This window comes from Trachurus japonicus, chromosome 7 (genome assembly GCF_045865225.1).
Source record: "Trachurus japonicus isolate A0001 chromosome 7, Traja_1.0".
In the NCBI taxonomy this organism is placed as follows: Eukaryota; Metazoa; Chordata; class Actinopteri; order Carangiformes; family Carangidae; genus Trachurus; species Trachurus japonicus.
In genome coordinates this window covers 6,689,307-6,716,731 of record NC_140913.1, presented here as the reverse complement: position 1 = coordinate 6,716,731, position 27,425 = coordinate 6,689,307, and the positions used below count along the sequence as shown (strand labels likewise).

Genomic DNA, 27,425 nt, shown 5'->3' with positions numbered 1-27,425 from the left:
AACTGTTTGCCTGTCTGCCAGAGCTTCAGTAAACTGTTGAACTATCTCCATTTGTTCCGAGTCTTTTGTGCTGCAATTGCTGCTGGTTCACCTGCTGCTGGATCACCCATTACATATATGGTATCTATTGGTTATGTAACGGATGTGTGCACTCACTCCACCCATAAAGGACGTGCTAACCAACTTGCCAAGCAGTTGTCAACCTCTTGGCGAAGAGCATCGTCGCCTGCCGTGCAGGAGACAAGGGTTCGAACCCCACCCAGGGCAGGCCGTGAGGAACACAATGCAGAGGGCCAGATATGACATCGGCTACAGTGGTGCCGTGACCCGGCTGCGACACCACTGCGGGGGTGAGTGTAACAGATGTGCACTCACTCCACCCCCGTCGTCGCCTGCCGTGCAGGAGACCAGTATCAGGTCACCTCCTCTCAAACATGGCCCAGCCAGAGTCTGTGTGTAGTTTATTTAAATGGAGTTAGATGGAAGTTTTTGTCACCGTACAGCAGCATCACAAACACAACAAACATCCTCATCTTCTCTAAAACCACAGTCCAGTTAAAACAGCTTCTTCCTGGACTGAGTAACCATGAACCGGACTGAACCAGGACTCTGCAGCGATGAACATTTTATTTCCTGTAGGGTCAAAAATACTATCATCAGTTCCCTGTCATAAAGTCGACATTATCTTAAGTATCAAGGTTCAAGGTTCAGTTTATTGCAGTTTGCATGTTGACACATGAAACAAAATTCATATCAGCAGTGTACAATAAGAGTGAGTTGTGATTCATATGTATAGATCATAATAATAATAATAATAGTGAATAAAAACATAATTACATATATTAAAGCTATGGTCTAGCATTTGGAAGATTAGTAATTAGTATTAACATCGTCTATATGGTGATTATGGTCCTGTAGTCCGATCTACACAATATGAATAGCAAAAAGAACCAAAAAAAACCCATTCAGTCTATCAGCTGTAGGCCTGCATAGAAATTGACCAATGCTATCCATACGTCACGGAAGGCTCCCTTTGGCTCGTACCCTCCATCCAATCGCCTCGTCTCCCCTGCTCCTCCTTGTCCCCACCCCCTTCTGCTTAGAAACTACAAGTAGTTTGTAACCGCCCTGAGCTGCTCAGCCACACACACATGAACCCATGAATTCAGTGCCTTCTGGCCCCCCACCCCCGGCCGGTCTGCCGCTGAAAGCCCCACTAGGATTCAGAGAAGCACAGTACAGAAGCACAGAATGTGTTGCCGCGGTTATTACCGGTACCGGTGCTGCGTCGAGTCTCTCTAATCCTCTCCCCGACACACAGCCGCTTCCAGCCGCAGCTGCAGCCTGAGCGGGGTCGCTCTGCAAACTGCACCGCCACACAGCACCCTGTACTGGGCCGCGCGGCGAGCAGCCTCAGTCCAGCTCTGGAGCTTTCCTTGGCACCGCTAAAGGCAGCGGTGCCCGTACCGCCGACGGCAACTGGCACTGCCGTCATTACCGGCAGCTGGTGCACAGCGGCTGCAACGGGACCGCAGGTACTGGTGGCGCCGCCATTAGAGCTGGAGGGAAACTGGTCGTGCCGGGCGATCCAGCACAATTTTTTCAAATTCTTCTCATCATCTTTCAGATCGTGGACCATACTGTAGCTTTAGTCCATCAGTGACAGGCTTCTACACCCGCGCTGTTCAACTGAGAGGTACCGCAGGTCCTTTCTCCCCTCTGCTGTCAGACTCTTCAACAAGGCCTGCTCCCAGCAACCAGACCAGAAAACCCCCATCCCTATGTGCATAATGTGAGTCAGTAGCGTCCTCCTGTCTTCATCCATCGTCCATCAGCTGCTTCACCTCCATCTTCTCTCTGGTCCAAAGTCAGATCCTTTCAATAACAATCACAAATTGATCAACAGACCAATCAGACTGGTTGATCAGCCATCAGAGGAGTTTCAGCTCCGACCTGAGTTCTCTCTGTGGACGAGACAGAGACAGAAGACAGTGAGACAGAGACAGAAGACAGTGAGACAGAGACAGAAGACAGTGAGACAGAGACAAACAACCAGAGACAAACAAACAACTCTGACCTTTGAACTTGAGAGTCACTACTGTCCCTCTCAGTAAGTCTCCGTCCTTGTCGTAGACTCTACATCTGTATCTTCTTCTGTCTCTCCTTGTGGGGTGTTTCAGGGTCAGACTGAGGTCTCCATTCCTCAGCGGGTCTTCATTCATCTCTGTTCGTCCTCTGTAAACCTGGTCCTGTTCTTTAGATCCGTTCTCATACACATGGACCTTCCTGTCGTCTCTGTCCGTCCACTCCACTCTGACGTCTTCAGACAGACCAGCTGTGGTCTTGAAGGGCAGCTGGACAGACTCCGCCCCCTCCTTCACCTCCACCTTCACCTCCACCTGTTGGACTGAGAGACAACAAGCACATGATGATGTCATCAGACAGCAGCAGGTTATAATCTCTTACGTGAGTTACTTCCAAAAGAGAAGATTAGAAGAAGAATAGATTACATAACAGTAGTTACTTGAAAGTAATAAGTTTCTCTGCAATATTTCTTAGAGAGTAATAAGTTACTGATTACTTTTTAGTTACTTTCACCAAAATAAACACTGAGGACAAAGCATTACAAAATGGAGGCACACAATAATCTGTCATCAGCTGGATGAGGATCTGGCATCTGGGCTGCAGGCTCCTCTGACAAGGAGCTGCACTCTGTAGTGAGCAGGAACTTGATGTCGTCTTCTAGTTTTCTTACTCATCCAGTGAAGCTGAAACTTGGGCAGAGAGACAGCAGCCAGCAATGCATCCTGGGAGTCAAGAGTTGCTGCAGCTGTGGAACTTGAGGTGGTAATTCAACCTATTTCTGATTGTAACATGTTACCGGACGGAAGAACTGTAATAATATTACAAAAAATATAGTAAGTAACGCGTTGTAGAACTCTGTTACTGCCTAAAAGTTATATACTGTAACGTTAATTTTGTAATGAGTTACCCCCAACAATTCTCTGCAGAGGAGACAAAACCTGAGACAAACAAACAACTCTGACCTTTGACCTTTAGAGTCACTACTGTCTCTCTCAGTAAGTCTCCGTCCTTGTAGACTCTGCAGGTGTATCTTCCTCTGTCTCTCACTGTGGGGTATTTCAGGATCAGACTGAGGTCTCCAGTCCTCAGCAGGTCTTCATTCATCTCTGTTCGTCCTCTGTAAACCTGGTCCTGTTCTTTAGGACCGTTCTTATACACATGGACCTTCCTGTCGTCTCTGTCCGTCCACTCCACTCTGACGTCTTCAGACAGACCAGCTGTGGTCTTGAAGGGCAGCTGGACAGACTCCGCCCCCTCCACCTCCTTCACCTTCACCTGTTTGACTGAGAGACAACAAACCACATGATGATGTCATTAGACAGCAGCAGCAGCAGGTTTTAATCTGACCCGAGTTACTTCCAAATTGTAATATATTACATAACAGTAGTTAGTTGCATTTGAATGTAATGTTTCTTTGCATTATTCCTAGAGAGTAATAAGTTACTGATTACTTTTTAGTTACTTTCACCAAAATAAACACTGAGGACAAGACATTACGATATGGAGGCACACAATAATCTGTCAGCAGCTGGATGAGGATCTGGCATCTGGGCTGCAGACTCCTCTGACAAGGAGCTGCACTCTGTAGTGAGCAGGAACTTGATGTCGTCTTCTAGTTTTCTTACTCATCCAGTGAAGCTGAAACTTAGGCAGAGAGACAGCAGCCAGCAATGCATCCTGGGAGTCAAGAGTTGCTGCAAACTGTCTTCTCTTCTTACAGCTGTGGAGCCTGAGGTGGTAATTCAACCTATTTCTGATTATAATGCGTTACCGGACGGAGGAACTGTAATAATATTACAAAAAATATAATAAGTAACGCCTTGTATTACTCTGTTACTGCCTAAAAGTTATATATTACTGTAACCTGTTCATTTTGTAACGAGTTACCTCCAACACTGAAAATGAATTCTCTTCAGAGGAGACAAAACCAGAGACAAACAACTAACTCTGACCTTTGACCCAGAGAAACACTACTGTCCCTGTCAGTAAGTCTCCGTTCTTGTTGTAGACTCTGCAGGTGTATCTTCCTGTGTCTCTCCTTGTGGGGTGTTTCAGGATCAGACTGAGGTCTCCATTCCTCAGCGGGTCTTCATTCATCTCTGTTCGTCCTCTGTAAACCTGGTCCTGTTCTTTAGATCCGTTCTCATACACATGGACCTTCCTGTTGTCTCTGTCCGTCCACTCCACTCTGACGTCTTCAGACAGACCAGCTGTGGTCTTGAAGGGCAGCTGGACAGACTCCGCCCCCTCCACCTCCTCCACCCCCACCTGTTGGACTGAGAGACAACAAACCACATGATGATGTCATCAGACAGCAGCAGCAGGTTTAAGCCGGGTTCAGACTACACGATTTCAGGCCGATTTTGACACGATTTCGTCGTGGCCGACACATTTCCAGTGTTGTGCCCGATTATGAGTGTCGGAAACGACAAACTGACGTGTAGTGTGACATACAGTAATTGATGACCAGCGATTTTGCGTCTATTTTCTGTATCATTTATTTGTTTTTCAGTTATTATTAATGTAATGTTTACAATGTTGTTTCTATGATTACTGCACTACTACTATCTATATGTTGTAAATGAGTGTTAAATAAAGCTGGAAAAAAAAGCTTCATGTCCGCAATATAAGTTAAAGGTCATAGCTACAACTTTTTCGTCAAAAGGATACATTTTTCAAAAATAATGCATCCACAGAATGTCTAGAGGGGTGCAGAATAAAAGTATTAATTTTACTGAATTTAAAAAAAAATTGTATATCAATAATTGTTTAATAAATTTTGCGGGTCCGAAATATGTAAATATTTACATCTGGTCACGTGTGCAACGTCTGCATGGAATGATCTCTGTGGCAACAGCATTAGAACTTTAGCTACTGCTGTAACTGGCAACCAGTAGCCTACAACGGAAGGTTGGAGCGAGAGCAGCAGAGTGAGTTCTACACCTACTGGCCAGGAGGAATTAAACTTGTAGCTATCGCCTTTAACGTTGAGGTTTACATATCTGTTAATATCCCCCACGTTCACTGTGAAGGACAGACAGTCAGACTGTCCTCTTCACCAGACCCAGGAACGGCTCCACAATCATTTTTTCTTCCTTTTAATTTTCGTGTCTGAGCAAAAGACAGCTATAACACAGTGCTACAGTATCCATGACTGACAGTTTGTTGTGATGCCTCTCCGACGGCCTATGAACTCGTACAGGGTCGTGATCGGTCGTGAACCATGATTAGTCGGGGTGATACTTGTAGTGTTGCCAGTCTCCCAAATAAGATACGGTAAGAATTTATGCCACTGTGATCGCTTAGTCTGACATGGAGACCATCGTGAAAGACAAAAAATTGTGTAGTCTGAACCCAGCTTTAATCTCTGACCTGAGTTACTTCCAAAATGTAATATATTACATAACAGTAGTTACTTGCATTTGGAAGTAAGACGTTTCTTTGCAATATTCCTAGAGAGTAATAAGTTACTGATTACTTTTTAGTTACTTTCACCAAAATAAACACTGAGGACAAGATATTACGATATGGAGGCACACAATAATCTGTCATCAACTGGATGAGGATCTGGCATCTGGGCTGCAGACTCCTCTGACAAGGAGCTGCACTCTGTAGTGAGCAGGAACTTGATGTTGTCTTCTAGTTTTCTTACTCATCCAGTGAAGCTGAAACTTGGGCAGAGAGACAGCAGCCAGCAATGCATCCTGGGAGTCAAGAGTTGCTGCAGCTGTGGAGCCTGAGGTGGTAATTCAACCTATTTCTGATTGTAACACGTTACCGGACGGAGTAACTGTAAAAATATTACAAAAAATATAATAAGTAGCACGTTGTATAGATGTTTTATATTACTATCACTCGTTAATTTTGTAACAAGTTACACCCTACACTGAACATGAATTCTCTGCAGAGGAGACAAAACCAGACACAAACAAACAACTCTGACCTTTGACCCAGAGAGTCACTTCTGTCTCTCTCAGTAAGTATCCGTCCTTGTAGACTCTGCAGGTGTAGTCTCCTCTGTCTCTCACTGTGGGGTGTTTCAGGATCAGACTGAGGTCTCCAGTCGTCAGCAGGTCTTTATTCATCTCTGTTCGTCCTCTGTAAACCTGGTCCTGTCCTTTAGATCCATTCTCATACACATGGACCTTCCTGTCGTCTCTGTCCGTCCACTCCACTCTGACGTCTTCAGACAGACCAGCTGTGGTCTTGAAGGGCAGCTGGACAGACTCCACCCCCTCCTTCACCTCCACCTCCACCACCTGTTTGACTGAGAGACATCAAACCACATGATGATGTCATCAGACAGCAGCAGCAGAGGCCTGTACCATGAAGTGAGGGTTCCTCTCAGCCTATCCAGCTGATCGTTTGTCTTATTGTGAATCGGTGAACGCGCACATATGGAGGGCAGGTTCAAGGCAGCAGAGCAGACCAATCACAACCATGAGCACTGACGCCTCAGAGAAGAGGTGAGCGAACACCTAATTTCTCCTGCGAGGTAGAAGAAAAAAGAAAGAAGTCTATGGTCCGACCTGACCCGAGTTATTAAATGATTATGTTTATTTATTAGTTGTTGAATGGGTGCTGATTAAACTTGTAAGTGATGCTGCTCTGGATCCGATTCTTTCCTTCTGTTCTGACTCTTTTAAAACAGTGGCCAAACAACAGAACCATTTTATTATATTAGACTATATATTTTCCATCTCTGCTGAGCATAAGGTTTGTTCTAAATTAAATAAAAGCCTGTCCCATATAGACGCGTGTCTCTATAAGACGGTCTGCTCGGCACACACACACACACACACATCCTCAAAAAAAACAGAAACAACAACGGATTTGATCGATCCTGGAAAATCATTTTATCTGTTGTTGTGAGACGCATGTGTTTTTTCATAATGTATCATAAATTGGATACAATCACCACAACTCTGTCCGGAACTTCGCTACTTTTATTTCCGTCTCCTTGGAAACAGTGACCCACGGTACAGGGATTTCAAAACAAGGGCATACGTTGTTCTGAGCATCATAAAACATTACAGCCGTAACGCTCTTCTCACTATCTGGGCTCCGGGTTATCAGTGAGAGGATACGTCATTATTCCTGATTGGCTGGTGGGTGGAACCTTTTACTGGATTCAGATCAATCCTGAAAGCTACGCCGACCCGGAGCAGGTTAGCCGTTCAGAGTAAGTTACCATGGTAACTCACCTCGGTAAGACGGTGATCCTGCTTCATGGTACAGGCCTCTACCACCTGAATCTATAGCTCTGATTTCAACTGTTTCATCTTTGACATGAATTCTCTGCAGAGGAGACAAAACCAGAGACAGAGACAAACAAACAACTCTGACCTTTGACCCTGAGATTCACAGTTTTCTCTCTCATTAAGTCTCCGTCCTTGTTGTAGACTCTGCAGGTGTATCTTCCTACGTCTATCCCCATGAGGTCATTCAGGGTCAGACTGAGGTCTCCATTCGTCAGCGGGTCTTCATTCATCTCTGTTCGTCCTCTGTAAACCTGGTCCTGTCCTTTAGAACCGTTCTTCTCATACACATGGACCTTCCTGTTGTCTCCGTCCGTCCACTCCACTCTGACGTCTTCAGACAGACCAGCTGTGGTCTTGAAGGGCAGCTGGACAGACTCCGCCCCCTCCACCTCCTCCACCTGTTGGACTGAGAGATAACAAACCACATGACGATGTCATCAGACAGCAGCAGCAGGTTATAATCTCTTTACTGAAGGTGTTGGACACAATCAGAGTTTAGTTTTGTCTGTTTTTTTTGTTGGTTCGCACACACACACACACACACACACACACACACACACACACACACACACACACACACACACACACACACACACACACACACACAATCTCCCACCCTGGGGCTGAGGTGTAGAAATGTGTCTTTGTTAACTGAATAACTAACATAACCAGTACTACTGTTACCATCTGCATAAGTATTTCAGTTTGAAAGCCCACAAACATAGACAGAGAGAGCTCCCAGGTTTCTTTATTGTTAATGGACGAAGCAAGAAAAAGAAAAAAAGAGAGAGAGATGTTTACTGTCAGTATTTACGTTGCTTGTCAGAACTGTGTGCAACGTTCTTCAGTCAAAATTTTGTCCAGTGGGGGTCAGTGGTCTAATTTGTGTCAATTTAGGGGTCCTTGATGTAAAACAGTTTGAGAACCACTGACTTAGGCTACAGCTGAGGTCAGTTACGTCAGTGAGGGCCTGAGTCTTTAGAGGAGGGAGTGGAACTGGGCCACAGTCAATGAGGTGTTGATGTGAGTAAATGTGTGTGCAGCCGTTCATGGTCTCTGTCTCTCAACACATAATGGAAGATTTTTTTGGAAGAGCTCTGTAGTCTCTCTCTCTCTCTCTCTTTCAAACACACATACACACATCCACATCCTACCTTTTTTGATTAATCGCCTTTTATGAACTTTGAGCCACCAGGCGACACCAAGAGAAACACCTATTAGAACCAGTAGAACCAGGAGACTGCACACAACGGAGACTTCAGCATCGACAGAGAACTTTTCTGTGGATGAGATAACATAAACAACAACGTGACCTTTACATGACCTCTGTGACGCTGGTTCAAATTCCAACCAGATCTGACCTCAGACCTGTTTCTACAGCTCTGACGTTTGACCTCTGACCTGTATCCTGTACTGTGGGTGTTACTGTGCGGTCACACCAAAAGCAACTTGAGCGACCGCGGCAACCAGCTGCCATTCATTTTCAATGTACGCTGGCGACGATGAGCGACCGGAGCGTCCGGCGACAGCCAATTGCGGACTGGGATTCTCACAGCGGCAGAAATTGAGAGAGCCTGAATGGACACATCTACAGCACAACTTGAAAGTCCCGCCCCTTTGGTCGCTTGATGCAAGGGCCTGCTAGAGCTGGCAGCCGGTGCGATAGGAGCGACCAGAGCGACTACAAGCGATTTTATCGCTTTTGGTGTGAACGCACAGTTAGGGTGTGTTGCTGACCTTTGACCTTCAGCTGTATGTTTCTCACTGTTCGTTTATTTCCAAACGCTGAGATGATGCAGGTGTAGTTTCCACTGTCAGAGAGGTGGAGGTTCCTCAGAGTGAGACTGAGGTCTCCAGTGGTCAGAGCGTCAGTCTTCATGGACGTTCTGCTCCTGTAAACCTGGTTCTGGTCTCTGAGGTCGTCATCCAGCTGGTATCTCTGGTGGACGGTTGGAGGACGGAGGTCGTGGCAGCTCCACATCACTGTGGGGTTTCTGGGTAAAGGAGAGTCCTCACAGGGCAGCAGGACAGACCTCCCACTGTAGAGCTCCACAATGCCTCCATGCCAGGACACTGAGGACAGAGACAGGAACATAGAACATGGTAGTATGCCTGCACACAGTTTACACACAAATTTGTGCTGCTCACGTTTCATGAATGAGACCCAAATGAGTGTTTGAGTTGAGTGTGTGAGTTGAGTGTGTGTTGGGGGGGCAGGACACAAAGAGACAATTTATACTGGCTAATCTACACACACACACCATCTGTGTTCTTAATCCCTTTGTGAAGAATGATACAGCAAGGAACAACAGCAGCAGCAACCAGGAGAACCAGCAAAACCTGGAGAACCAGCAGAACCTGGTGAACCTTGACCCAACCTGGATGACGTCCTGTAGTCGACACAATCAACAACAATATAAGATTCAAATATTAATAAACAAAAAAACATTTTAAAAAAAACAAACATTTTTTCTCAGTTCCACTGTGATCTCTTACCTGAGAAATAACCAAATATACACAATATATTTTCTAAATGTGTGCGGACCCAGACACAATAAACCAGGAGAGTCAGGAGAAGCAGGATGAACATTAGACCCAGTAGACCAGCGATCCAGTCTGGAGCAGGTTCTGTAACTGACACAAACAACATGAGATTAGATGTTAGTGTTGTTGTCAGTGAACAGAGAAGTGACTTCACCCCCCCCCCTCCCATACACACACACTACTTACCATCTTTGTTCTCAGTCCCTTTACGAAGAAAGAAAATGTATACACCAACACCACAAGCAACCAGGAGAACCTGGAGAACCTGGAGAACCTTGATCCTGACTGGTCGAGATCCTGTAGTCGACACAAACAACAACATGAGATCAGAACATTTATAAACATTAACACAACATTTCTGAGCAATTCATACCAACAAAGAGTTTATTTCCACCCCTGACCTCAGTTAACAGCTCTGACATCACACTGACTTACATTAGTTTCCTGGATGCACACACACACACACACACACACACACACACACACACACAGATAACTTACTTATTTCCTTTGTCATTGTATACAGTATGCCAGTGTGAACAGCAGCAGTCAGTGAGAGCAGGAGACAACAGACACCAAAGAGAATGTAGACCGACTCTTCAGGATGTCCTGCAGTCGACACAAAAAACAACATGAGATTAAACTATCACTATAAACAATGATGTGAAACATTAAAAGACATTTCTGATGAGTCCATGACCTCTGACCTTTGACCTTCAGTGGTACTTGTCTCTGCCTCTCCTCTCCCCCCCTCCCTCTGAGGATGCAGGTGTAGCTGCCACTGTCTCTGGTGGTGGGTCTCCTCAGAGTGAGGCTGAGGTCTCCGGTCCTCAGAGCGTCAGTCCTCATGGACGTCCTTCCTCTGTAGTCCTGGTTCTGGTCTTTGAGTTGGTCTCCGTCCGGCTGACGCTGGTGGACGGTTGAAGGACGGAGGTCGGAGCGGCTCCACACCACTGAAGGCTGGTCCAGGTCAAACGTAGAAAAGTCACAGGGCAGCAGGACAAACTCCTCCCCCTCATATGTCTCCACAGCTGAGGCATGCTGGGAAACTGAGGACACAGACAGAGGTGAGCAAAAAACCCTGGGCCCAGTTGTTCAAAAGGTGTAATCTGGATCAAAATTATCCATATTTTGAAATCCCTTTTTTTTGCTATCCAGGATCACTAATCCGTCTTACTTTTATCTCAGTTGTTCATAGCAAAGTTGGATTAGATCAGTCTGATCCAGATCCAGACTTTTCAAGATTAGGGGAGAGCGGGGTAAGTAGTGCCAATTTTTACTTAAATTGCCTTTAAAGCAAGGGGATTATAATAATGCCCCCAACTAATACATGTACATATAGTTTAGGATGTTGTGCATCCCTGGGAACAATCACTTTGAATCTTAAATCAGCTGTTTCAGAAATATAGCTTTAGAAAAAAAAAAAAAAATCTGGCACAACTTGCCCCCGGTGCGGGGTAAATTGTGCCATTAGAGAGAATACACTGGGGTATATTGTGCCATTGATAATTGAAGTAAAACAGATCATTTTAATCTCACAAATGTTAATGCTATATAAAAGCAAGACATTCAATACAAAATTAAAGCCAGAAGTGGCGATGATCAGGCCTTCACTTGTCCCCATGCAGTCGTGGAGGCCTGAGGCACGCTGGGGGCTGTGGCGCAAAGAAACGCAATGTTTTGTTCATCCACCAGGCTACGAGCACAACCAGACTGGGCAGGTGTGTTCAGGGGCGGTCCATGTGATGAGGGACAAATCAGTGCCCACTGCCATGTTTCTCCTACACACAGACAGCACTGCCACTGGCACAACTTAACCCAGGCCCTTTGGCACAAATTACCCCAAGCCCAGCATTTTGAGAAAAAAGGATTCCCCAGCTGTTTTGAGCTGGCATCATGCTAACTGTATAGACTCATGGTGTAGCTTAATAAAGCACTAAAACACGTGTGAACTGTTTTCAAAGTTATCTATAATTGTTCAAACATGGCAATCAAAAAACCTTGATCATAGAAATTTTACTTTGGAGGGCAAAAACTTGTTTTTTGAACATAAATGTGCTTTCCTCTCAAGCCATGTGTCTCCCTTCTTGATAGGATGAGTGAAATGGATGCCCCTTCAAAAACATGTGGTCACATGACCAACTTCTTATGGTTTTCTAGATAACAGGGGTGGAACTAGTGGCCCCATGGCACATATACCCCACTCTCCCCTACTGTACCAAATCCAGATAATGAGTGCTCTAGATGGGACTGTGTATCACACTGAAGGCTATGTAGATTTTTTAAAAAGAAAAACAGGTTAAACCGCAGCATGGGGTCACTCAAAGTATGTTTATTTGAAAATGGGGGGTATAACCCCCCCCCCTCCCCGTGCTCTTTGTTGTTTCTTCTTCAATGAATTTTAAACAGCCAGACCCCATCTGGTTGGGCTGTTAAAAAAAAAAAAAAAAAAAGCAATTGTAGAATAATCAAAGGTTAACTTTATTTACTAATCACTGTTATAGTTTAAAAATCAGATGCCAGAGACACAACTTAACATTATTTTACACCTAACAGTCGACTACAGTATCAGGAAACCATGGTTCACACAGCCAGAGTCCGTGTGTAGTTTTTTTTTTTTAAATGGAGTTAGTTAGATGTAAGTTTTTTCTCACCGTACAGCAGCGTCACAAACACCACAAACATCTTCATCTTCTCTAAGGAAAAAAAAACACTTCCCGGTAATGCCGCTTCTTCCTGGACTGCGACCGGACTGAAGCAGACCTCTGCAGCGACGAACTTTTTACTTTCGATTTCAAAAGAAAGTGAAAACGCACAACTCCCCATGGATCTATAATACATCCATGCAACTCCCACAGAGTGTCAGATTACAGAGAAGACGCGCGGCTGGCTGCACAGCTCCTCTATGTACTGAAGCTTGGACACACCACCAGAATCGTCAACACCTCTCTGCAGTCTGGCATTTTCCCTGCTGCTTTTAAAACAGCTATTGCTCGAGAAATTTCGACACTAGTGACTTATTTCTAATCTTCCTTTTATCGGTAAACTGTTAGAGAAAATAGTTTTCAATCAACTATTTAATCATCTTAACACTAATAACTGGATAAATTTCAATCTGGCTATAACCACAGCACAGAAACGGCCTTATTAAGAGTAGTTAATGACCTCAGAGTTGCAGCTGACTTGAACAACGTTATCCTCTTTTTGCTTGACTGCGTTTGATACTGTCGATCATTCCATTTTAATTTATCGACTTGAGAAATGGGAGGGTTTTCTGGTGTTGTTGCTGCACTGGTTTCGGTCTTACTTGTCTGACCGGAACTTCTTCAACTTCAACTTCAACTTCAACTTTATTGTACCCAGAGGGAAATTCATGTCGCAGAAAGGTAAAAAAAAAATAAAATAAAAATAAAAATAAACCACACAGAACATATAGAGCACATACACACAAACTCTACACAACATTGAAATGACAAGTAGACTATCCCAGAGGGAAAACTGAGCTGTTCCATAGGAAATAATCAATGGAGTGTATCAAAACTGTTTAGTATTTGAATTAAGTTGGGTAATGGCTTGTGTTATGAATTAGTTTTTCAGTCTATTTGATTTGGCTTTTGGCAATCTGAATCTCCTGCCAGAGGGAAGAGGATGGTCAGGACACTGAATATAGAGATTTTCCTCCTGTGAAAAACTATGGACAGATCAGGTAATGTAACTCCGATAATTTTACTGGCTACTTTGACAATAGTTCCAGCCTCATTTTATCTCCAAGTTGAGACTGCCAAACCAAGAGATGATGGCAAAGGTCAGGACCGATTCAACCATAGAATGATAAAAAAAATAGTCATCAATTTGTTGCACACTCCAAAACGGTTAAGCATCCGGAGGAAATGCAGTCGCTGCTGCAATTTTTTATACACAATGTCTGTGTTTTCATTAAAAGACAGCTTATTGTCAACGACCACACCAAGGTACTTAAAGGTTGTGACGCGCTCCACAGTCTCTAATTACTGTTGAGAGTGGAGGGTTAGAATTTCTTCTAAAATCTATGCACATGTCTTTAGTTTTTATCACATTTAAGTTTAAAAAGGAATCATCACACCAGCAGATAAAATTATCTACCACTGGTCCCGGGGCTGTGTCCTCCCTTTGCAACAGACTCACTGCGACCGTGTCATCAGCAAACTTAAGTACATGTCTATCTGGATGTGAGCTTCTGCAGTCATCAGTGTACAGGATATATAGAATGGATGAGAGGACACATCCCTGTGGAGAAGCAGTGGCGGAGAGGAGGACATCAGACAGAGCACTGTTCACTCTGACACATTGTGATCTGTCTGTTAAAAAATCTAAAATCCACCCAACAATACTAAGACACAGCTTAAAGTTTGATAATAATTTAGAGGCTAAAATTTGTGGCTGAATTGTGTTAAAAGCAGAAGTAAAATCTAAGAACAATAAGTGTGCATGGGTGGCTGGGCCTTCACGGTGTTTAAAAACAAAGATAAGAAGGGTTAAGACCACATCATCCACCCCTCTTTTACTCCTATGCAAATTGTAGGGGGTCTAAAATGTCCTCCACAGCCTCCACCAACTCTGTTTTGATGATCTTTTCGAATACCTTCATAAAGGGCTTCATGATGGTCTTTGGTGATTTAACTTTAGCCACAGGCACAACTAACAGTCAACCTTTTCCACAGTTCAGGGACCGTCTGCTGCTCTAAGGAGCTCTTGAATATGTGGTGAAAAATAAAAGACAGTTGATCTGAGCAGTGACCTGAGATGTTATCAGGACCTGGGCTTTTGTTAGTTTTGAATTTACTAAATAAAATCCTCACATCTTCAACATCAAAATCAAGATTAAAACCATGCAGGCAGTGTGGTAGAGGCAGTGTCAAACCTTGTCTGATCTGCTCTGCCTTCATGATCTGTGTCAAACCTAAGGTAAAAATGATTAAAATTATCGGCTAGCTCTTTGTCTGAGTTAAAACCATCTAATCTTACTTTACTATTCTTCAACTTTTGAAGACATGCCATTCCAGACACTTTTAAGATCCTTACTGTTGAATTTTGTCTTTATAATTGAGTTTAGCTTTTTTAATTTCTGCTCTGACCAACCTTTTTGCCTCTCTGTTCTCCTCAACATTACCCTTTTTAAATAAATCGTGTTTCCTTCTTATTGTTTCCTTTAAAGACTTATTTATCCATGGCTTATTATTTGGTTAGATTTTAATCTGCCATATAGGAATACAGGACTCTTCACAGAAAGTTACATAACTACACACAGTAGAGGTTAATGTATGTATGCCCATGCCACTTGGAGAACTCTGGGGTCCATCTGGCTGAGTAAACACAGACCAATCAGTACAGTCCAGGCACCCCTGCAAGCACTGATAACGTCCGGGGACCACCTTCACAGTTTTAAACTGAGCAGCCTCCCTTTTTAACACTGTCTTGTAGACAGGCTCCAGCAGTATGGTGTTGTGGTCTGAGGATCCTAAGGGAGGCAGTGTGGATGATCTAAGAGCGTCTTTGATGGACCCACAGCAGAGATCAAGTGTCTTGTTAAAACGAGTAGGGCAGGTGACATGCTGATAAAAATGGGTCAGAGTTGATCTCAGTTTACACTGATTAAAATCCCCAAGAATAAAAACAGGAGCATCCGGGCACAGGGACTGTAGTCTCTCTGTGGATTGTCTGATCACGTGTGCTGCATTTTTGGTGTTGGCTTTAGGGTGAATGTAGACCACACTGATAAAAAAATGGGGGGAATTCTCTGGGGAGATAAAAGGGACGGACTGACACGGACAGCAATTCAATGTCGGGGGTGCATGTTCTTTCTCTAATGGTGATATTATTGCACCATCTCCGGTTGACGTAGCAACAGACCCCGCCTCCATGGGACTTCCCTGTGACGTCACTGTCTCTGTCCGTGAAAATAAATAATAAATAACTAATAATCAGTTCTCATAATGTACATTATCATTATTATGCAGATGATTTGCAATTATATATATCAGTTTCATCTGAGGACCCTAGTCATCTTTTTTCCTGTATCACAGATATTAATATATTTTTTTAAACTGAACAAGCAGAAAACTGAGATTTTACTTGTTGGTCCACTAGAAGGTAGCCTATAGGCAGAAACTTCAGTCAAAGTTTGGCAGTCTGTCCCAACAGATCAAATCACATGTTGCGACCCTAGGAGTGATTTTAGACTCTGATCTTAATTTTATTCGCCATTTTAACAGTGTTGCAAAAGCTTCATTTTTTCACCTGCAAACATCACCAAAATCAGACCTTTTTTAAATCAGGATGATGCTGAAATACTTGTGCATGCTTTTATAACTAGTCGCCTGGATTACTGCAATTCTCTTTTTACTGGTCTCCCAAGAAAGTCACTAAAGAAATTAATTAAGTTATCCAGAACGAGGCAGCCAGGATTTTAACAATACAAAAAAGAGAGATCACATTACTCCTCAGCTTGCTACATTGCACTGGTTGCCTGTTTCTTTTAGGATTGATTTTAAAGTTCTTTTACTCATTTATAAAGTTTTAATAACCTAGCACCATATTGGCGATTTGCTTTCTTTTTATACCCCAATAAGAATGCTCAGGTCCTCCACTGCCTTTTAACCATTGGTGTCCAAGAAAACTGGCAAAGCTGCTTTCTGTTTTAATGGTCCTAGACTCCGGAACACTCTACCCTTGGACTTGAGAATAGCGGACTCCTTAGCCATTTTTAAAAAGAAATTGAAAACGTATCTTTTTTATTTGGCTTTTAATAGGGGTTGATCTTATCTTTTATCACTGTTATTGCTTGGCTTTGTTTGTTGATGACGTGTTGTGTTTTAAACTGTTGTTGTTGGTTTTTATTGTTTCTGCTTTGTTCAAGCACTTTGGGCTGCTTTTATGCATGAAAAGTGCTCTATAAATAAAGATTATTATTATTATTATTATTATTATTATTATTATTGACACACCTGATGTTATTCATTAAAAGTGCCACTAGGTGGAGCTGCTGCAGTAGAGTTACAGCTGCAGTTTAACAGCAGACTGTCTCTGCTCATACAGTCGATATGTAATCATTGGACAATCAATAAAAGTATTTATATTATCATAACCACTATGTGTAAAAAAACAAACAAAAAAACAGCTGTCTCATGACTGTGAAAAAATATACACAGACACATATGCACACACACTTTTAAATGATTGAAAATACCACACTTGCTCATTCACCAATAATGCAGAGATGTCAGTTCTTGAGCGCTTTTGCAATACCCATATTCCTCCATCAGGAGGCGCTTCCATTGAACCAATGCGTGTCGTTACTCTCTTTTCCAGTGCTCTATACGTGAGAAGATCAGAAAGAAGACTGAGACGGATGAGACACTGACTTAGACACAGACTACGTTAGAAGATCAGAAAGAAGACTGAGACGGATGAGACGACTTAGACACAGACTACGTTAGAAGATCAGAAAGAAGACAGACGAGCCGTCCACTGAGACAGATCAGACACTTAACATAATTATCCACTTTCCCTGCAGACAAGATCCACATGGAGCCAGACGTCCCTGTGGACTCAAGACGGGACGACCTGAGAATTATATAAAGATGCTTTAATGCGTTTATAGCAGACATGACAGCTGTGATATCACCAGAGGTCACAGGTCGTTCTTCAGTGCACCTGCCACTCATTCATACCTGCTGCAACTCGTGCAGGGCAGGCAGCGGTGCCTCAGGAGCTCTGACTTCATTTACCTGTGTGGGCCACGTGAAGACAGTCTTTCTTTAATTAGCATCTATATAACATTCAAGGTGACTATTTGAGCACAGAAGTGTGTATATACAAAGATAAGACAGGCTGTTGTGTATATCCATTAAATTTTAAGCCATAGCAGATGTTGATCATGGTTATCATTATTCAGGACGGACAGGTAACCTTCTCTCTGGTTTGCTATCATTTTAGCATACCAATGGTGTAGTGTATCTCAACAAAAACTCCTTGACTGTTATGTGTTTTAGTTATAAGTTCATTAGGAGAAGAGAGAGGGTTAGGGTCTTCATTGCATCTGGTTAGTCCCTCTCTTTTTTGTTAAGGAAAACTCAGATCTTTTGACATCTGCAGTAAGATGCTGCAGATGTTTTACCAGTCTGTGGTGGCAAGTGCACTGTTCTGTGCTGCAGTATCAGACATAGGGATCCAAGGCAACTGGACAAACTAGTTAGAAAAGCTGGCTCTGTGATTGGAGCCAGGTTGGACACACTGGGGGAGGTGGTGGAGAGATGTGGTAGAGGCCATTCTGAACAGCTCAGATCATCCACTGATAACACACTGATGGGTCAAAAAAAAAAACAGCAGTGGTGGATGGCTCCTCTCCGCTGCAGGACGGAGGGACACAGAAGATCCTTCATGCTGCAAAGGGTAGATGAGCTGATGGACAAATGAATTTCTCTTTGTGGATTAATTAATTAATAAAGGCACATTCTTATCTTATCTATATATGGGCATTTAATCTTCAGTGTTCCCCTCCCACAACATAAACAGCTCACAATCCCATAAATTGACACACCAAGATGTTTAGTTTAGTTTAGTTTATTTCATTCATTTATCGAGCATTAAAACAAAAATAAAAATGGGGGAACAACAAGCTTTTTTTTTTCATTTCTTCAATGCAGCATTTTCTTGCTGTGTCTTCCATGTCTCTCCCCCAGAATATGACAGGTAGCCTACCTGTTATTGTGATGCATAATGTTTTTAATGTCACTGTTTGTAGGTTTTCCAGCTGTGCACAAATGGTGGAAGTATGTGTCTGTTATTCTACTTTCTCTGTGTGTGTGTGTTTGTGTCACGGACTTGTGGTGCCACAGAGATGAGAGCTGTACGTGACACCGGGTCTGAGGTTCTGGTCGTGCAGGTTTGGTTTTCAGCAGCAGTGTGTGCATCTCACATTATTTTACAGTAAATGTATAAAGTGAAGAAACCAATCCTTTCTTTTCATTAATAAGCTCCAGAGACTTGAATGGGAATTTAAACTGCTATTGAAACATGGGGTTTTTAAAATAGGCCTACCCACATTTATTTTATTTTCATTAATAAGCTTCAGGGACTTGAATGGGAATTTAAACTATTGAGTATATGTAAAGTGATGAGCCCTGTCAAAGACAAATTTCTGCTACCCTTTGGGGCAGACAGATTATCTATCTATCTATCTATCTATCTATCTATCTATCTATCTATCTATCTATCTATCTATCTATCTATCTATCTATCTATTTAAACGTGGCGTTTTAATATAGGCCTACCCATGTTTATATGCATGAATAAGAACAAAGCCCAAATTCTGATTTTCAGCCTAGACTCTTATTGCTTTGGCTGTCAGAGGAAGCCACTTTTGGACTGTCACTGTCTCATGCTCCGCATTTTACTTCAGAATAAGCAATTGTCAATGGAAATGATTACACAAGTAGTCTCATCTATGGTTGTGGGAGATATGCTTGTAAATATAACACGTAGAGCTGCTTCAACTACAGCCCAAGGGAGAAATTCTTCCTCAGCTGTCTATAAAAGGATCTGTGGTGGCGGTGTAGTCACAACAATCACACAAACAACAAAACGTTTCACAGACCGGAAGCGGAACATGCAATGGCTGGGCGGAAGTTGGCAGCGGGGAAGGTTCAGAGACTATCACGGTTTGGTAACAGTACAAAACGGGGTTTTTCTGTGGCGTTAGTAAACACAGACGACATTGGAAGAAACACGAGAAAATATTATTCTCTTTAAGAAACCCGTGTGCTTAAAAAAAAGACACAGTTTGGCGAATTCAACGTTAAAAGCAACATATGAACCGTTTGATGCATTGAACACAACCCGTGTAACAGACCGGAAGTTCAGTGTAACAAACGCCTAATAGAAACGGGAGCCGAGAGGGCAAATGGCCGAAGCAGAGCCCAAGTAAATAGAGCTGAAACATTCAATCGACGCGAATGAAACGTAGTTTATTTATTCGAAGATAATGAGCATAGCGAGGCAGCAGACGGTTTAATGTGCTGCTGTGACGACGGAAGTAACGACGGAAATAACAGCTGCGCCGTGACGTTACCATAGGTTAACTCTGTCATGTCCACCATGTAAGCCCAGTTAACGTTAACACTTACCAGTTCACCGTCGCAACGTCTAAAAAGCCGAGTGGGAACATTACAAGCTGAGAAACCCACCATTGAAAACATGGAGCCAGTTCCCAGGTAGGATGCAGTTATATGGACGTTTAACATGTCTATGTGCAGTAATGTCTTGACATATTATAATCCTGCTGCCGCTAAAGCAGAAGTAAGCGAAATGTGTAATATAAGTCTTAAATAGTTATATCTTCCGACAGCAATCACTTCTATAGAGTGTTTGGTCTGAAACACGGGTCTGTCAGTCACTCTGCTCTGCTGTAAGCCGAGGAGAAAACTTTCCTTGTATCCTACAACCTTGATCCAATGAGGAGAGAGAACAGCATAAAGGGGCGGTCCTCTCTGTGTGTGCAGCCAAGGGATGCGCGTGAATGTGGTGACGTAGGGACGAGGGCGGGGACTGCTAACTCCATCGGCTGACAAGAAGTTAGCCAAAACGACTTGTGGCAATGGCAGTTTAATATTTTATTGTTTTTGTTGGTTAGGAACTTTGGTCAGCTTCCCACAATACTAGGTCTGTAACAATCTTCTAAATGACCCCAAAGTTTGTAGGCTGCTTTTTAAAATTGGTAGCTGGTCTCTAATCTCTATCATATGGATATCATACAACACAGTCTGTCCATATTTCCCTCACTTGGGTTTATGGTCATCAGTGCATCATCAGAGTCTTGTATCAAAACATCCTAGACTGGCCATCTAAATATAAAGCCATCTATTTTCTGTATAAACTTTTTACCACCATTATGACATTTTTGGGGCCATGTTTTTAGACCGTGCAACCTACACTGCACTTTTTAGGCTAACATTGAAATTAATTTAGTTGTTCAGATATATTTTGCAGATGCAAATAGAATGTATACAATTAATATCTGTGCATGATAGATAGATAGATAGATAGATAGATAGATAGATAGATAGATAGATAGATAGATAGATAGATTACTAAATTCACAGCCGAAGGAAAATTAGTCCGTCCAGCAGAAACAACATTCTTCCACCCATTCCACCTCCAGCAGGGTGTGTCAGGGTGTGCATGTGTAAATGATTGCATCAGGAGGTGTGATAAAAAAAAAAAACTGCTTTGCTCTGCAGCACAATGAAAGGAGCTGATTGCTGCAGCTATATAAAAACATACACGTTAAATAGTTATGATTATAACCATTGCATTAATATGTCCCATACATCTGCATGTTATGGGCATTTTTGTGGCCCACTCCATTCCACTTAGGTGTAGTTGGTACCACAGTTGCCTGGGTTTGATTCTTACCCGCAAATGTGCACGTATAAGTGTGTGTGCCATACAGTAGGCTATACCGTAGTCTAAAAAGAGGCAACATGAAAAAGTAGATACATATAGTCAAACAAAACAATCAACAGTTAGTCAGAAATGTGTACTGCCTGTTTTGGCACCACTCTTTTTTATAGCAGTAACCATTGTTGTTAATTGTAATTTTTATTTTTTTATTTTTTTTTTAAATCTGGAGTTCATTTGATTTCAGTTGGTTATGTTCATGAATCATGGAGAAAGTTGATCCAAATTAAGATTAATTTCAGTGTGATATTCTTGCAGTTACTATTCACCATGAATCTAGTTACCCTGTTAAAACTATGACTATGTTTGTATGCAGTCAATATTCCGGTTTCTGAAAGATTCGGAATTACCCGTTTACATGCGTGAGCAAACAGGGTTATTCCTGTATGTATACATGGTAATTGTAATCAATTGGGATATCTTGATCAAAACAGTAACGTACGGACAACAACAACAACAGCAGCAGCACAGTTGCCAAGTCCGCTTATTATAAGCGACTTTGGGCTTGTTTTTCTGTGAAGTTGCTTATAAATGTTGGTAGTCGTGGGTTGCGGGTTTTTGGGCTTTGTTGTTAAAGTGTGCTTATTTAGGTCAACGCTTGACTCCTCCACCCGCATCCGGAGATTGGCTTTCACCACACTCTCCTCCATTGATCGAGAGAATAGTTAGTTAGCCTACTGTGAATTCTCAAATAAAAGCGATGGGCACAGATTATTTATTTATATATTTATTAGAAGTTTAAAAGGTGCTGATTAAATTCCTGGCACAGGTATAATTTGTATAGTTTACAACAAGTAGTTCCTGTACTCAAAATTGTGAATAGAATGCGCAGAACACAAATTAATGTTCCTTTCGATGGGGATATCCCAATAGGTGTATACATGACCAAATATTCAGGTTAGAAAAAGAGTAACCCAGGGGTCATTTCCAAGTTTTTAAAAACCGGAATATAAGCATATTGGCCGTGCGCAACTGGGTTATGGGGTTGCTAATATTCCGGTTATAAAAATGTTATTGACTGCATGTAAACATAGTCTATATTAAACTATGGCAGTTAAGACAAGACCTGGAAATCCAAAATAACCTGGATAACATTGCCACTCAGCTGGACAGAAACCATACCCACATATGTGCTGTGTTGATACACAAGCAGGGTCTATATCCATTCATTTCATCATTATACCTGCAGCATTATAAGTGTGTTTCCCCAAATGTTGTACTTTTCTCCTTGCACTACCACAGTACTGTAAAGATCCAGGCCTGTTTTATTTAGGAATATTGCCATTTGTCATTTTCAGACAGTCTCTCACCTGACGTTTTCTGTTTCTGTTTGTTTGTTTGTTTTTCTTTCAGTGGGACCGGTGTCTTTTATCAGGCATTGCCTGCTGTTGGAGCCGATGGAAAAAACATTATGAAACTCGTTCCTGTACGCATGGTCAACGGGCAGTTTTTCAAATATCAGGCAAACAAACCCAGACCTGCTTGTACGGCACAGAAAGCTGTTACTACAAATGTTCCCTCAGCTCCTGTACAGACGGTAAAAAGGGCATTAAGTCCTTCTACCATAGAGCAAGTGGTCAGGAAGCAGGTTTCCATTGTGAAAATCTTGCCTAGAGTGGATCCTTGTACTTTGATAAAGAAGGATCCACCAAAGCAGCAGGCTCCACCAAAGCAACAGGCTCCACCACAGCAAAAGATTGTAAAAGTACGGACCAGTGTACCTGTATTACCAAAGCCTGGAACAAACTTAGTAAGACTTCCAAGTCAGGTCCCAGTGATGTTGAAATCTCCAACACTCCCTAGTGGACAACGCTTCCAGACGCCGCCAAAGGCACAAGTCCAAACAGTCCCAGCATCTGGCCTGTCTGAGCTGATTAAGAAACAGATTTCTACATCGTCAGCTGGCTCCTCCTCAGGTTCAGGACCATCCCATACGCTTTATGTGCTGCGAGTACCTACAGCGAAACAAGGTGTTACTACTACAGCGAAACAAGGTGTTACTACTACAGCGAAACAAGGTGTTACCCCACCAAGTCATTCTACACATCCCTCACTCAACCCAATTCCCAAGACTTCATGTGAGCTCCCGACAAAAGGATCAAAATCATTGCTAAAATTGGTTCCGAGGGTCTCACAAAGGCCCAACAGCCCTATAAAGTGGGTTATTGAAGAAGAGGACACCACATCGGCTCCAATTCTGAAACCATGTGATCCATATCCTGTCATGTCAGAGATACTTCGAACTCTGGCAGCCAGAGAAAGCACAACCAAGCTCCATGACAGGATTGAAAAAAGCTCTCAGACAAGTCAAGGAAGCGGACAAGGGCAGGACAACGCTGTGGTCGTGTGCGACGGGAAGGTCTTTTTCGAGGCCAAAAAATGCAGCCGACCAGTTGAAATGGAAAAAAGCACAGCAACAGAAAGTTATCAATTCATCAAAAGCCTCTTAGCCACAAAACAACCGTCTCGGCAGCCAAATGCAGCTCAAACACAACAGGATGTCAGAATCATTCATCCAAATGAGGCAGATGTGATAGATCTTTGTGACGATGATGATGATGATGATGATCAGGCATCAGTTAAGTTGTCAACTGTCTGTCAGCAGGATGATGACAATGTCATATTTGTGTCGTATATTCCACCCGTGTCTGAGGCAGCGTCGACACAAGACGAGAGACTAAAGACTCAGAAGGTTCCTGAGAAGGAAATAGAAGATGCAGGACCGAGCAGCTCAGACTGCGGGACAGAAGAGCGGAGGCTGGGGGGTGGAAGTGGCAGCGACGGCAAGGATGTTTATGGTTCAGCAGTGATGAACAGCCATGTTGATGTGGGCTCAAACACCAAGGCTCAACAGACCAACTCCACCCAACAGGTGGAGATGATGAAAGTTGACATGGAAACAGATAGTCCTGTAGATCCCAGCACCTCTGACCACAGCGGTGGAGCACCCCCCCAGGAACAGGACTCCCACAAAATGGAGGTGAGGGCTGTAACACAGTTTTTTTTTAGAATTTCAAGGTGACAATTTAAATTTTATTTTATTTTCTCTGACTCACAGTTCAAAACCCAAATATCTTCATTTACAATGACATAAAATAGAGAGTATTAGAGAAACTGCAACAAGAGAAAGAGTCTATTTAACCTAAAGAGCTACTGTGGAGCAGATAGACCTGGGTGACGTTATTTAAAGCAGAAGTAAGCGATCCGGTGGTTTTGGCTAACTTCTTGTCAGCCAATGGAGTTAGCAGTCCCCGCCCTCGTCCCTACGTCACCACATTCACGCGCATCCCTTGGCTGCACACACAGAGAGGACCGCCCCTTTATGCCGTTCTCTCTCCTCATTGGATAAAGGTTGTAGGATACAAGGAAAGTTTTCTCCTCGGCTTACAGCAGAGCAGAGTGACAGACAGACCCGTGTTTCAGACCAAACACTCTATATAAGTGATTGCCGTCAGAAGATATAACTATTTAAGACTTATATTAACACAAACATTCCGCTTACTTCTGCTTTAAAATCAATAACAATTATTTCTAACTTAAACCTTTTATTTCAGTGGTCAAAGGGCTGTGTTTTTATAGGTCTTTCCCAGTCTTGCACCCTGTTTACACCTGGCATTAACATGCGTCTCCAGTGTCCACATTGAGATCCAATCACATATTTGCGTGGGTAAATTAAACAGGAAAAAAGAAAAATAGTATAAGTATTTCCGCCTGCGTAGTTGTATGCGGATACAGGACACATAACCTTGTGTTACTGAGGTCCCAATGCGTCCCTGACCACCTTCAGAGGTGGTTTGGCCAATCGGATTACAATCTGTCCTCACTAGCTGCATTTACATAAATCCAAAAATCCTATTTATAATCAGATTAATAGGTCAATTAGATTCAAAGTGTCTCATGTAAACACCTTAGCGGATCTGATTCACCCCTGGATCTGATCAAATTTCCGATCGGATAGAAAGAGGTACTCTACGCTGATTGATAATCAGCTTGATGCTGCATATAAACGGATGAATAGAGTGGATTGGGTTGATAGAGTGGATTATTCATTCTGATTCTTATTCAATCAGATTAAAATAATCTTATTCAATCAGATTGAGGAAAACACTGCATGTAAATGCAGCTAATGTGTCTTGGGTGCGTTTACACTTGTACTTTCATGTGGTCAAGCCCTGTCTGATTGCAATCTGATCACTGAAAACGCATGTTAATGCCAGGTGTAAACGGGGTGATGGTGACCCCTCAAATACTAATAGTCACATTCACACATACAAGGACACATTAACACATGGACAGGAGGAACCTGGGGATTGAGCCATCAACCTTGTGTTCTGTGGACAACCCACTCAACTTCCTGAGCCACAGCCTCGTCTACAAGACACGTTACACCATCATTAGATCTTTATGCACTGTTCTTATGTATTGCATCTTTTCTTTGCAGTGTGTTCTAGACCCTGCACCCAGCTGGACGTCTTCACCGGCGCCAGAACCCTGTCAGATATCTGACCATCGGCTGAGGCAGATGTTCGGTATCACAGATGACGTGAGAATCTGCCTGCAGAGGATTGATGAAGCCGCAGCCTGGACTGTCCCCGCAGAGCCTCTAAAGAGCGACTCCGTGAGCTCAGAGCTTTGTTCACAGGAGCTTTGTAGTCCTGGTAACAAACAACAAACTCCCCCTGCTTTGACAGATGAGTGCCACTTGGGTCAGAGTCCACTCAACGGAGCATCACTTGATTCTGAAAACTCATCAATGATTGGCTACGTAGAACCAATAGATGAGGATTTTCCCAGCACAGATGCCAGCAGTATCCCCGAGTTACAGCTCACACACGTCCAGCAACATACTCAGACTTGTGCTGATCTGAACACAAACGTCACGAGAATAGGAAGGACAAGGAAACGCACGACGTGTCCATGTTGCGTCCCCGGTTCTCTGGAGCCTGCAGGAAAGTCCAGCGCAAGGTTGGAGGAGCCCGACGGTGGGGTGTGGATGACGGAGCACACAAGCAAAAAATGGATCAAAACAAAGATTTCAAGAAAAGATGGGAAAACAACCGTCAGCTTTGTCACAGCTAAGGGCAAGGTTCCATCCTGTAAGAGCTCAATGACAACATCGCTACACTCTCCTGAACGGAAAAGACACAAACACATCTAAAGACTCTAAGAACATATAGAGAAAGAGGTGTCGCTAGAATTGATGAACAACAGCGTGAGCTGAGACAAGAAACACTTAATATTTGAACTAATATTCTAACATAAAACTTTTGTTCTAATCTCTTTATTATATTACTGCTGCTTAGGATAACCCTTTCTCTAAACTGTTCAATTAATTACTGTTTTTTTTAACACTGACATTGAATTTTAACTCACAACAGCATCATATTGTTCAATTACTGATGTGAGTTTTTCTACACCTGTTAACCAGTTACAATGAAAGGACCCATAGTGTCCACTAGGGCTGACCCCAAAAAATCGAAGCTTTGAAGCTTTGTTCGTTGATCGTGATCGATTGTTTTTTTTTTGTTCCTTTTTTCCTTTTTGACACTGGTTGTCATCAGCAATTGTTACATTAAAATGAGTAGGCTACTTGGCATCCTGGAAAGCTGCCTGATTTTGGAGATATGCAGTGTTTGTTTGCCATTACTTTCATTATTTCCGCCCCCCTGTCAGACGTTACGATCCCGCACCCCCTGGCCGTCCAAGCTTCGATTATGATCAATTTTATGTCCGTGAATATTCGATTATCAAAATATGATAATCAGGTCTGCTCTATTGTCCACTTTAACAGTGTTTCATTTGAGGTGAGACTCCAAGCCTCTCCTGTTATTGGCTGGCTGTTTTTTAAAGGTGTACAGAAATGGCCGTTTGTCCTGTTTGTCGCGCCGAGTTGTCACAAGCTGCAACACGAGTTTACCCGAGTAAGGAAAATGAATTTGATTGGTCGTTATCGAGCGGGCGGGATATTCAAAGCTTGGGGCGAGCCCGAGCTCCGTGTGTGTGCGTGTCTCAGACGTTTGAATGACGGATGACGGATCA

The 27,425-nt window shown here is 42.9% G+C and overlaps 2 protein-coding genes across 3 annotated transcripts; one reads left to right on the top strand and one right to left on the bottom strand.

Moving 5' to 3' along the window:
• Positions 1-1,781: 1,781 nt before the first annotated feature.
• LOC146984102 (uncharacterized) lies at positions 1,782-12,695 on the bottom strand. 2 transcript variants are annotated; one of them, XM_085780978.1, is made up of 14 exons: positions 12,545-12,695; positions 10,598-10,939; positions 10,392-10,499; positions 10,077-10,187; positions 9,843-9,980; positions 9,608-9,736; positions 9,084-9,419; positions 8,501-8,626; positions 7,432-7,752; positions 6,029-6,352; positions 4,038-4,361; positions 3,048-3,368; positions 2,078-2,407; positions 1,782-1,964 (listed from the first exon to the last, which is right to left on the bottom strand). In XM_085780978.1, exons 1-14 carry the CDS (start codon positions 12,579-12,581, stop codon positions 1,912-1,914), a joined length of 3,000 nt encoding a protein of 999 aa, XP_085637104.1. In that variant the 5' UTR covers positions 12,582-12,695; the 3' UTR covers positions 1,782-1,911. The 2 variants fall into 2 exon arrangements, with proteins under 2 accessions (XP_085637104.1, XP_085637105.1); XM_085780979.1 differs by lacking the exon at positions 4,038-4,361.
• A 6,701-nt stretch (positions 12,696-19,396) lies between these two features.
• On the top strand, positions 19,397-26,733 carry lrif1 (ligand dependent nuclear receptor interacting factor 1). The gene is made up of 3 exons (XM_085780976.1): positions 19,397-20,140; positions 22,740-24,366; positions 25,828-26,733. Exons 1-3 carry the CDS (start codon positions 20,124-20,126, stop codon positions 26,542-26,544), a joined length of 2,361 nt encoding a protein of 786 aa, XP_085637102.1. The 5' UTR covers positions 19,397-20,123; the 3' UTR covers positions 26,545-26,733.
• The last annotated feature ends 692 nt before the right edge of the window (positions 26,734-27,425 follow it).

Excerpts from the sequence above, each read along its gene's own strand:
- LOC146984102 (XM_085780978.1), bottom strand. The coding sequence starts at position 12,581 with ATGAAGATGTTTGTGGTGTTTGTGACGCTGCTGTACG. Across the intron at positions 9,420-9,607 it reads AGGGATTAAGAACACAGATG|TGTCCTGGCATGGAGGCATT; the intron begins GTGTGTGTGTGT and ends CTCTGTCCTCAG. Across the intron at positions 6,353-7,431 it reads TGTGAATCTCAGGGTCAAAG|TCAAACAGGTGGTGGAGGTG; the intron begins GTCAGAGTTGTT and ends GATGTCTCTCAG.
- lrif1 (XM_085780976.1), top strand. Across the intron at positions 24,367-25,827 it reads AGGACTCCCACAAAATGGAG|TGTGTTCTAGACCCTGCACC; the intron begins GTGAGGGCTGTA and ends TTTTCTTTGCAG.